This window comes from Orcinus orca, chromosome 14 (assembly GCF_937001465.1).
Source record: "Orcinus orca chromosome 14, mOrcOrc1.1, whole genome shotgun sequence".
NCBI classification, from domain to species: domain Eukaryota; kingdom Metazoa; phylum Chordata; class Mammalia; order Artiodactyla; family Delphinidae; genus Orcinus; species Orcinus orca.
This window is the reverse complement of record NC_064572.1, coordinates 70,812,174-70,825,019: the sequence shown is the minus strand read 5'-3', so window position 1 is coordinate 70,825,019 and position 12,846 is coordinate 70,812,174. Positions and strand designations below refer to the sequence as shown.

At 36.8% G+C, this 12,846-nt stretch overlaps 2 protein-coding genes across 11 annotated transcripts in view; one reads left to right on the top strand and one right to left on the bottom strand.

Annotated features, from left to right (window-relative positions):
• Positions 1–12,846, bottom strand: part of ADD3 (adducin 3) — a 123,183-nt gene that overhangs the window by 100,553 nt on the left and 9,784 nt on the right. The gene's annotated exons all lie outside the window — the stretch shown is intronic.
• Positions 3,786–4,049, top strand: LOC101274320 (ATP synthase subunit f, mitochondrial-like). Its single transcript, XM_033421065.1, is given in 1 exon segment — positions 3,786–4,049. A coding segment is annotated over 1 exon segment (264 nt).

Genomic DNA, 12,846 nt, shown 5'->3' with positions numbered 1-12,846 from the left:
CTAGTTTGTTCTGGACAAACACTGAATCCCAATCAGTTTAGAAAACAGGATAGGCTTCTTTACTCTATTTCGACATTTATTTTAGGCATACCTACCTCCTTCCTTATTCCTCTCACAAGCAGGGATTTGGGAGTGGGGGACATAAGCAAGCAACAATCATTTACTCAACACAAACTTATTGAGCACCTCATAGGTACCAGATACATAGGACATACTTCACATACATCATCTTATTTAATCTTCATAGCAACTCAAGAGATAGGTAATTTTATCCCAATTTTACACATGAATAAAGTAAAAAGGCTCAGAGAAGTGAAGTAACTTGCTCAAGGCCAGCAGGATTCAAAGTGAGATCTGTCCTATTTCCACAACCCAGCGCTGACTCTTCCTTTTCTACCCCAGCTCTCTTCACCTACGCACACCAACTGCAGCTGCCCTCTAAAGTTCCCATTCAGTAATACTGGCATTTCTTCAGCCGTACTAGTTTCTGTAAAGGCGAAAAATTGTTAAAACAAATATGATTGAGAATTGTTTTTTCCTCTATGGAGTTTTTCATTTTCCACTCAATTATAGAAGAGCATAGATAGAGATAGATGGCAAGACTGTAGTCCCCCCAAAATAAATTTCTAGTGGAAGAATCCTCAACACTGATGTGGGACAAAAGAGAAAGATGTTCTAGAGCTGTGCTGTCCAATTTGGTAGCCACCAGCCACATGTGACCACTGAGTACTTGAAATGCAGCCAGTATGAACTGAGATGTACTAAAATGTAAAATATGTACAGGATTTCAAAGACTTGGTATATTAAAAAAAGAGCAAAATAGTTCATTAATCTTTCACTGAATCAATATTTCAGTGAATCAACACTTCATTAATATTGATTACATGTTGGATATTTTTAAATTGTGTTCAATAAAATTCACGTTTCTTTTTTTTTCCACGTGGCTACTAGAAAATTTTAAATTACACTTGTATTTTGGGGAAGGGGACAGCAGTAGTCTAGGGCCTTCATATGAGACTTCAAATAAAACTGTGTACAAAAGCCATCCCTGAACAGAAGGCCCAAACCCTTATGACTAAACCTCTTAAAAGAAAATGTAGTGGGTTATCAAAACACTTTGGAGAAACCCATAATTAATTACTCTGATCATAAATGGTAAATAAATGTCAATTCTTATAGTAACCAGCCAAACATGTGGCCTTCTCACTTATGTTCCTCCAATATCTAAAAGCCATCATTCCAACTTCTGGTTTCATATACATTCGTGAATACATTTATCTTTATTGCTTAAGACTTGTGCAAAATATTACAGTTTTCCCTCTGAATGTTGATTGTAAGTACACTAGACCAAAGAAGATACTGGAGTCAAAGTGTGCTGACTTTAGCACCCACGTAGAAGTCATTGCTTCCAATACATCCCTGAAACTCCCCTGTGTGCTTAATCATTTGGTTCTCTTCCATTAAAGGACCCAAGGAATTTCAGGTAATTGAAGCATCTATTTAAAAGACATTTTATTCTCTATAGACCAAAATCTCAGGGAGAAACACCAATAGAAGCTTTTAAAAAATCAATAATTAACTTAAAAGAAATATGACATGGTTTTCATAAAATTGACCTATAAGGTTTTAAATACAAATACTGTCATCATGAAACACAGCTAGCCTCCAAGTAGTTTAAATCAACTTAAACACTGAACTCAAAGTTCTCCAGTAAGTACTCTGACCTTGTACCTACTCCTATTAACATTGGTTTAAAATCAGAGCAAAACACATCTTTTATACCCATAGTAAAATCAAAAGCAATTATATTTTATTTACACACCCACCATAATAATGAGTCTTTTCAGTTCCTGAGAAGGATAAGGCCATATGGAGTAAATATTTTGAAACAACCAGGTTATCTTGAACACTGCCTACTGAAACTGTTGTCATGAAACCAAATGCTATAGCAAAACACTGAAAAAAATATCTGATAGATTCCATTCAAAGTCCTTGGTATGATCCAACATATGATAGCTAAAAATCTTATTTGATAACTGAGTTTAATCACAAAATTATACTAAAACATTAACATTTCTATGACCAATTTCTTCCTTTGCTGTGCCTTATGTAATGGGACACTTAGTTGAAAATAATGGAAAATTGGGGCCATAAATTCTATCATCTATTTTACTGAAACAAATGACCTAAAACTTTTTCTTTTCATCAGAGGGTGGAACTGTTTCTCATTTAAATATGTTCTTTTCCAGAAAGAAAGAAAAAAAAAAATCAAGGCAGCCAAATACATCTAGTTTGAATTTTCAATATAATGTTCCTAAACATGTCAGTAACACTTACCATGTACATGACTTGCTTCAGTGGTGAGTATGCTTAAACTGGAACAATATATAGAAGATCAGCATAGCTTTTTGTCAAGATAACAAGAAAGTTCACGACATGGTCCAGATTTTTAGAAGAAAAACTTCTTTACAATACAATCCCTAATTCAATGAAAGATTAAAACAAAGAAAGGTACCAACTATTTCTTGAAAAGCAGCTTCAAATCCCTAAGAGATAAAGGTCTCCCATCCTGCCTAAACCCTGCTCTAAGGAAGGTCAAGTGGAATTCTGGTGAACTCCCTCACCCCAGAATTGCATGAATGGGTTAAGATGGCTGGTAATGTGATAAAGTAGAAAAAGCACTAGACTGAGAGTCAGGAATCACAGTTGTGAGTCTACATCAGCCACTCTGAACATGTCATTTCACTCAATCAAACGAAGTCCTTCGCCCATAAAAATGAGGTGAGGATTTCCAAAATTCTATGAGTCTAGATTTCATCCTCCTCTTTACTCTCCCAAATTTTGCCTCTCCAAATGATAAAGTTTACAGAGAATTCCCACTTCTGCTCATAATAGAAAGTCTGAATGATTCAACAAAGGCAGAATTTTAGCATCCAATGAAACCTACAAACCTGTGGAACCCCAATTTCTATTACTGGGGAAAATTCCTTTTTATTGGGTCCTGGGGGCAGAGCTAGCAGATCAGCTAGCACCAGTTTGCTGATCCCTGCCTCTCCCATAATTATCACCCCCTCTCCCATCCACCAACATATAATTTGCACAGCTGAAGGGTGAGGTCTCTTCCAATTATAATGCAGCTAAATTCTTCACTTTGAAATATGTATCAAAGGCCATAGGTTCTGTGTCCCTTGTCTCAATTCCTGGGTCTTGAATGTCAATCATAATCTTTGTTGCATAATACAGACCTGTATAGAGGGTTTCAAATTACATCTTGATTAGGAACAGGAATAACAGATTTTGTATCACCCAAAATCTTGATCTTAATTTTTCTGATCCAGGAATACAGGAGGGGGAATGGGAAGTTATTGTTGAATGGGTATAAAATTTCAGTGTTACAAGATGAAAAGAGTTCTGGAAATTGATGTTGGTGATGTTTACCCAACATTATGAAAGTATTTAATACCACTGAACTGTACACTTAAAAATGGTTAAAATGGTAAATTTTATATTATGTGTATTTTAGCACAATAAAAAGTATTGGCACACACCCAGGATTCCAAGATGGCATCAGGGGCTTCCCTGGTGGCGCAGTGGTTGAGAGGCCACCTGCCGATGCAGGGGACACGGGTTTGTGCCCTGGTCCGGGAAGATCCCGCATGCCGCAGAGCGGCTAGGCCTGTGAGCCATGGCCGCTGAGCCTGCGCGTCCAGAGCCTGTGCTCTGCAACGGGAGAGGCCACAACAGTGAGAGGCCCGTGTACCGCAAAAAAAAAAAAAAAAAAAAAGATGGCATCAGTTGCACCAGTGAAAAAGAAACTCATGGATGTTAAAATAGGGGAGCTGCCAAGTTGGATGCTGAGGCAGGATTCTGCCCCTAAGGGCATTGCTGGAGTGTTCCAAAGAGGTTACCAGTGGTATGACAACAGGTATGTCAACGTGAAGAAAGTTAACACTGCTGGGGTTTCTACAGTACTGGCAGCTTAGGTGCTTTTCAACTACTGCCTTTCTTAGAAGGAACTCAAACATGAGCAGCTCTGCAAATACCACTGAAGAAGGCCCACTGCTGAGGACACACTGACCATGACCTTTGCCCGACACTCCTCCTTGAGGAACCTGATCACTGCTGAATCTTTTCATACCCTAATTGAGAACAATGACCAGTAAAAGATAACCAGTACAAAAATTTAAAAATACATTGGAAAACTTTTTAAAAGGACCCTTCCACACACAGCACAAATATGAAACTATTATTTACAGTATCTGCATAAGAATGACATTCTATTAAATACCATCTAAAGACGAAAAGAAACCAAAGTCCAGTATCAGAAAGTTTAGAGTCAGGTAATCCCAAGGCTTGGGAGAAAATCTTATGACTTGGTGGACAGCCAAAGGCAGAGTCAACAAAATAATGCCAAGTACTAAAAAACTAAAAGTAAAGTTTTAGAAGCAGTCCAGTCCAGCTGGCATAACAGGGTAGATGCACAAAGATGGGAAAGGCTGACCATTCTTTTCCTTAGGTACTAGAGAATGTTTTTGCATGGGAGCACTTCTCAGCTGGAATTTGCTTTGTTAGCACATATCATTTCATAAAAGTTACTTGTCATTGCCTAGGGTAAAATATGAGTGAAAGATGATTACAATTAACCACCTCCCACTTTCCATACCTTTGCCTTAAGTGGAGGGGAAGCTAGGAAAGCACACTCTTTAATAAAAAGAGACAATGAATCTAGAAACCACACTTATGAGAAGAACAGGGCTGCCTATTTCGTCAGGTTGTTTTGAGCCTACAGCTATTATTTATTTCTTTTGCAGCAATTCATCCACCAGGTGTAGGCAGGCAAAGCCTTGATTCAGGATTTTAAAAATAAAGAATGAAAAATATCTCTAGAATAATATACAAGGAAGAAAGTGTAGTAGTTCAGGGATGGAGTGACAACTTTCACTTTATACTCTTTTGTGCCTTTTGGATTTTGTTTCATGTCCTCATATTTCATACTCAAAAGTTAATTTCAGATATTTTAAAATGAAATTGATTTTGTAAAAATGTGACTCAAATAGTAAGTTTACCTTAGAAATCAAGTTAATAAAATCATTCTTGCTTTAAAAAAAAAATCAGCGAGTGTCTTGTTTCTGATTTTTAAACTTTCATTATATTGTAATGTCTATAAAATATTTTTTAATTTTATTGAGTTGCTTTTGAATAGGTTATTTTAAACATTACTTAATACTTAGGATTTTTAAGCATGAAAGCAAGTTTTATACTGCGATATTTTAGAAGTCAGTTCTGTCAAATCTGGTATTTTCTTTCAGCCATTTATAAAATCACTGTGTCCTAATATGACACCCTCTTTGTACATGTTTTATTAAAAGGAATTACAAACAAAAATGGCCAATCATGCCTGTAAATAAGCGATGAGAAACATCAGAGGAGCCAAATCTTATATTAGTTGTTTCATTAAACAAATGTGCAAAAAAGTCTTATTGGATTGGATTCTCCACTAAATTTACACAGAAAAAAACAAATGACTTTGCACATACTTCTTTTGACATTTCTAATTGTTTCTTACAGGTGCTTACCATGTGTTACTTTAGAATTTACAAGATAAACCACTAAATGTAATAAAGGGGAAATTTCAAGATGGCCCAATGACTTCCTGTAATGACAGCGTACAATACTTAATATTGCAATGCCCAATACTACCTTCAGCTCTTTTTTATTATTCCACTACACAAAAGTTTAAAATGAAACACAAAAGCGCACAGCATAGGGAGACAGTTTCATTTGGAAACAAAAATACTATTCTTTTGCCAAAATGATGACTATTCAACCATTTCCAAATGCACAAATGAAAACATATCCAAAGATTGGAAAATTGAGTAATAGCTGACAAGCAGTAAAAATTAAAGAAGATTACGAAATAGTCACATTTCTAAAGTCTTTTATGTATAGTAAGGAAAAGATACATTCAAGACTTGCTGAATCTACCTAATTTCTAGTTTTACAGGTGTATCTTGCCTCTGTCATAAATCAGAGTATTCGAAATGGAGTAAAACACAATATTTAAATTTCTATCCCTGGTGATCAAATGTTCTCTCAACATCTGAACTGTTCAGCAAGTTGTATGGATTTCTGTCTCCAAAACGTCCCATTCCTCCCTTTCTAACCTCAAAGCCATTGCCTCAGTTCATTTGCTTATCTCTAAATGCTTCCTAACTTGCCTCTCTGCCAACACTCTCTATCACCACATTCTTCACAACAACAAATCTCAGACACATCTGATTATGCCTCTCTTTAGCTAAAATAAGTGCCACAGAATAAAACCTAAATTTCTTAAAATAGCACCCAAGGCCTTCATGATCTGGTGCTCTCAACCTTACCTTCCTGTTTTCTCTCCCACCACATCCATCCACAGATCCACATGCCTTTGCATAGCCTATTATTTCGGTCAGTAATTTACTCTCCTCGTCAACATTTAAGAGATCCTCTAAAGCTCAACTCAAATTCCATCCTCCTCCATGAATCATTTCTTCCCATTGGAATAAACATTTCCCTTTTCTGTGCCCACCTGCACTTCCTTTAAATTGTTGCTATAGCATTGCTCTCAGGTTGGTGCTGGAGTCAGTTACATAAGTGTCTCTTTTTCCCACTATGGTTCTGGTCTGGTCCTCATATGCTTCCCTTAAAATGCTGAAAACTTATCAAGCCACTCAAATAATATGGACCTCTGTTCTCCAGACATTTTTATTCTAATAAAGGAATATATATATATATATTCATAATAAAATTAGGGGGTAAATTTTATGGTATGCAAATTATGTCTTAATAAAAAAATAACATTAGGGTAAGTGGTACATGAAAGTTAAAGACAATCCTTTCCTGTACTTCCTCAACAGGCAACTCTTTGATGGTAATAATGTTTTTAAGAAGGTAAATATCATCGTGGGTTGTCTAAAAAAATTGTTGGGAATTGAGTTCTCCATATTTTTAAATTACAGGCATGGAGAAAAAAATTAAGCCATCTTTAATGACTTAAGACCTAATAAACATTTATAAACTGGTTCCTGCTCTCTGAAACCCACATAAATGATAATAATAGAGGCTTCTTTTGCTTATCTAGGTCATCTCCATAAAATTGGGTATTTAAAAACACTTAGATTCACCCATGACTTGCCACCAAATAGGATCACAAACTGCTTCCTGATTTCCACCTGAATGATCTAAGTATCTTAACGCTGCCTCCTTAAGCAAACGAAGCTAAACCAAGTTTAGTGTGGTAATTCTTGCTTCATCAACTTTCTACTGGGAAAACAGTTTGATTTTAGGAATAAGATCCATGTAAGTTGTTTCAGTTGTTCTTGTGTACATATGGGTGCGCACATACACTTTTTTTCCTGGTATCTTCCTTTAAAAATTGAGATATAATTCACACACCATAAAATTCACTCTTTTAAACTGTACAATTCAGTGGTTTTTAGTATATTCACAATGTTGTGCAACCGTCAACATTATCTAGTTCTAGAACTTTTTCATCACCCCAAAGGGAAACCCAGTACACATTAAGCAGACACTTCCTATTTCCCTTATCCCCTGCCCCTGGCAACCACTAATCAATCTGCTTTCAGTCACTATGGACATGCCTATTCTGTGCATTTCAAACAACTGGAACCATACAATATGTGGTGTTTCGTGTCTTGCTTCTTTCACTTAGCATAGTGTTTTCAAGGTTCAACCACGTAGTAAAATGTATCAGCATTTCATTCCTTTTTATGATTGAGTAATATTCCATTGCATGGATATACCACATTTATTTATCCATTAATCAGCTGATAGACATTTAGGCCGTTTCCACTTTTTGGCTATTATGAGTAATGCTGCCATGAACAGTGGTGTACAAGTTTTTGTGTGAACATGTTTTCATTTCTCTTGAGTGTATAATGTAGGAATAGAATTGCTGGGTCATAATGGAAACTATCAATATGTAACTATTTTTAACCATTAAACCATATTAACTTTTGGAGGATCAGCCAAACTGTTCCATTTTACATTCACATACACATTTTTTTTTTTTTTTTTGCGGTACGCGGGCCTCTCACTGTTGTGGCCTCTCCCGTTGCGGAGCACAAGCTCCGGACGCGCAGGCTCAGCGGCCATGGCTCACGGGCCCAGCCGCTCCGCGGGATGTGGGATCTTCCCCGACCGGGGCACGAACCCGTGGACCCTGCATCGGCAGGCGGACTCTCAACCACTGTGCCACCAGGGAAGCCCTCACATACACATTTTTAAGGGCAGTAACAACACTTTTTATTTTCACATTTTGCTTAAAAGTAAATTGTTCTGTCCCTAGAGGAAAAGATTTCCTTTGGGACTAAGTGTCCTTAGAAGTCAAAGTAAATTCTAGATTTTACAAGACAGATTAAACCCCTCCAAAGAATAAAGATGTATACAGCAATACATCAAACCCTTACTATAGCAAAGTTTATTCTAGTCATCAAAGGCATTAAATATGCAAATATTTTTAAATGAAAGAGGAAAATAATGACAACTCCCAGTTTTATACAGTCAGCCAATAACTATGCACTGACCTTCCACTCACAGAAACATCTACTCCAACATCACTCATAGACATTTCAAACTTAATATGTCTCATGGGACTTCCCCGGTGGTCCAGTGGTTAAGAATCCGTCTTGCTATGCAGGGTATACCAGTTCGATCCCTGGTCAGTGAACTAAGATCCCACATGCCACGGGGCAACTAAGCCCATGCACCACAACTACTGAGCCTGCATGCCACAACAAAGAGCTCATGTGCTACAACGATAGATCCTGCATGCCACAACTAAGACCCGACACAGCCAAAAGATAAATAAATAATTTTTAAAAAAAGATAACAAAAAAACTTATGTCTCAAACTGAACTTCTGTTCTCTACTACTCCCCAAAACTGTTCCCCCTGAAAACTTTTGCCTACATCCCAAACCTTGATGTCAAGTTTGACTTCTTCCACTCACCTATACCCCACATCCCAGTCAGTAAATTCTATTGATTCTATCATCCAAATACATTCAGAATCCACTCAAATCTCACCACCTCTAACAGATACACAATCTTGCACCAAGATTATTGTACCACTATGGTCTAGTGTCAAAACACAGCCAAAATAATCCTTTTAAAACATAAGTCAGATCGTGTCCCACTTCTAAGGGTCATCCAGTGGCTTCCCAACACCAAGTACCACATGCTTGGTATTCCCTCTGCCTGCCATGATAGTCCCCTTGATATTACACAGTCATCTCAGTACTCGAGGGGGATTTGTTCCAGGACCCTGGCGATACCAAAATCTGTGGCTACTCAAGTCCTTTATACAATATAAAATGGCCTAATATTTGCATATAACCTTCACACATCCTCCCATATACTTTAAATCATCTCTAGATCACTTATAATACCTAAGCCAATGTAGATGCTATGTAAATAGTTATAAATACTATGTAAGTAGGCTCTGGCACACAACAAATTCAAGTTTTGCTTTTCAGAACTTTCTGGAATTGTTTTTCCCAAGTATTTTTGATCTGTGGTTGATTTAATCTGCAGATGCAGAAGCCACAGATACGGAATACCGATTGTACGCGTTCTCTTACCTTCTTCAAGTCTTTGCATACATGTCACCTTCTTAGTGAGGACTTCACTTAGCCACTCTATTTAAATTTGCCATTGCCCCCTAACACTCCCTTTATCTTCCTCCCCTGCTCTATATTTCTCCATAATATTTATATTAACAAAATATATACTTCACTTATTTATTTCTCTTTACCTCCAAGAATATAAACTCCATTAAGGCAGGAGGGTTTGTCTGTTTTGCTTACTGCTGTATTCCCAGCACTCAGAACAGGGCCTGGCACATAGTAAGTGCTCAATAAATATTTGTTGATTGAATAAATGAACAAGTGAAAGGAAGCATAAAGCTGCTCAGAAGAGCTAAAAAGAGGCCAGAGAAATATTTATGAGGAACTAGTATACTAAACATAATAAAGTTGTGATGGGAATGGAAAGCACCATTTCTATAAAAATATGCTACAATGTTTCTATAGTTGGCTTTAAGAAAAACTGCTATCCTTGACTATTTCATTGTTTTCAAAAAGGGTCCATCCATTGTCCATTGCCAAGGGCCCTTAGCTTCTGAAGAACTGAAAAAAACTCTGGGAGGTGACAAGTTCCTAGAATGATGATGTCCTTTTCTAAACTGCCACATATACACGGAGCCAAGGACTTTCATGGTCTTGGCTTTCTATTAGATCTATTCCCAGGACCATCATATAGTACAATCATAGGTTTCTTGGCCACCTTCCAGCTAAAGCTACTAATTGGTAAACTCACCTTCCTTAGAACTACAATCACAGCATCTTCAAACTAAAATGGATCTTAAAATGATCTCAACCCCTTACATATTTTATATATTTAAAAAACTACAGTGAAAAAGAAATAGTGACTTGCTCAAGATAACTTGAATAGTTACACTAAGTATTTTTCAAATAGTAAGTGATAAATACTATTAAATCTAAGAGAATTCAGACACTTGGAACAAATTCTCTAAAATCCAAAACCAGACAATGTTATTTATAAAAGCTAAGTTGAAGTTATACCTCATAGTATCAACAACTCTATCTATCCACACATTAAAGTTAAAAGTTATAACAGAACCATCAATGAAACTTTGGCATTCAGCAAACAGTAAATGATGGATAAATTCGGATTTTAAAAAAATGTACACCTCTTCCCCAAAGGAGGCTTTCCTTGTCCAGTGTTGGAAATGATGAGGATTTCTAAATTCTTTTTCAAGTAACAACTTTCCTAAGCATTACTGGCTTCAAAATAGCAGTAGAAGGATGTTTCTATGAACCAATCATTTTCACATGGGGTTCAGAGAGAAAATCTGTTAAAAGGTACATGATTTTCACCACACCTACCACTCTCTCCCCCTTCCCCGACAATATTCTAACACACCTCCTAGGGAAGTGTGTCCTCAGCACTGTTTCTGATACGAGTATGTTGCAGCCTTCAAGTGCCTTACAGTGAGACGAGATTGTGAACCACGATTATAAACTATCTCCTGTCATGCTACACAAAAAGGATTACTATTTTCATGGACAGTAATTTCTTGCCAAAACCCTTTCCATGGTCTGCATCTAGTGAAATCCTACTGTGCCTTTAAAGGCCCATCCTTATTCCTCTTTCCTGGGGACCTTTTTCTGACCATTCCATCCATGGTGCTCTTTTCTTGACCAGATGACCTATGGCATTTGTCATCTGTACCTGTCATTTAGCATTCATCACACACTGGCAAGTAACATCTTTTGTACAGTCGTCTTAGTTGTTGCTGGCTATTTTTACGTTTGACTGGATAGAGTCAGAATCCCAAAGAGTTACATAATTGATATTCCTACGGGTGTTTTCTGGACAATAACGCTTTATGCTCTTACATATGAAGGGAAAGAGTCAGAAGTCCCAAAAGAGTAACTGGGTTTTAGAATACACAGCACAACCATCACTGAACTATAATTTTAAAAGCTTTGGGTTATACCAAAATAATGATTTCCAACCTTTTAAAGTAATAAGGATGGCTTTTAAAAACAAAATATGTTTTAAAAAACCAAAAACATATTCAATATTATTCAGGTGTTAAATTTCTTTTAACTGAGAATACATGCTTTCAAAAGTATAAGTACACAATGTCAGGTATGGTACTCATTTGGTCTACAGAGCATACCTGATGTGCACAAGAAGCTGAGGTTCCTCCAGGACCAGACTGGCACATGGTTGAATGTTACTGTGCTGTGGACATGGAATATTACTGACACATCAAAAAGTACTACTACCTAAAAGTATTTAGGAGCAAGCAAAATATAGAAATACTAACAAATCCCTCCCTACCCCAACCCTGCTCCTACCCCCAAATCCAGAATAAATTCCTTCAGCAACTTAACCCTTCCTCCCAAGAAGTAGCAGATTTTAAGCAATGTGAAACAATTCAATGTTTCAATAATAAACTTTTCTTGTGGTTTCAAGTTAATAAATAATATAGCAAAAGGAACAACAACAACAAAAGAACATTATAGACAAACCAAATAGCAAATATTGAAAGTCCATCTCTCATATATTTCCTGATTCTAGTAAAATCTCAATCCCATTTACCCATTTCATCACCCTCTTAAAACAAACAAACAAAAACCACCAATATTTTCCAGCAGAGGTAGAAATATCATTCTAACCTCAGTTCAAGTCCTTTGTGCAGTCACCAACAAGAATGAGCTTAAATAAACAGCAGTAGAGCACAGCGTTTAAAGGAATTAGCCCTGGGCTCAAGTCTTGGCTCTGTCACTTATTAACTGTATGATCTTTGGCAAGTTACTTAACTAAACTTCAGGTAATTTATGTAAAGTGCTTAACATGACCCTTGGCAGGTTTAAGGGGCTGAGAAAAGTGGTTACTGATTAATTAAGTAATTATATATAATAGATATATAACAAAGATATTCTTCTTATCATAACAATTTCAAAGTTTCCTTTCAATTCCTTCTTGTCTGGCTCTGACGGGTCTATTCCAGGTATCATAAACCTCCACTCTTGACCTATAACTGGTTCTACAACCTCCAATTCTACCCATGGCTACTACCATAAGCAGTTTCTGGAAGTTAGGGAAAACATAACAAAAACCAAAACGGGAGGCCACTTGAGCAAGCCAAAACAAGAACAAAATCCACTTTGAAACAGTGAATTCACTCAAGTAGGAATCACTGCCTTAGAACCTGAGACAAAGAAAAAGGCAAAAGAAAAAAACAAACCAAATTATTC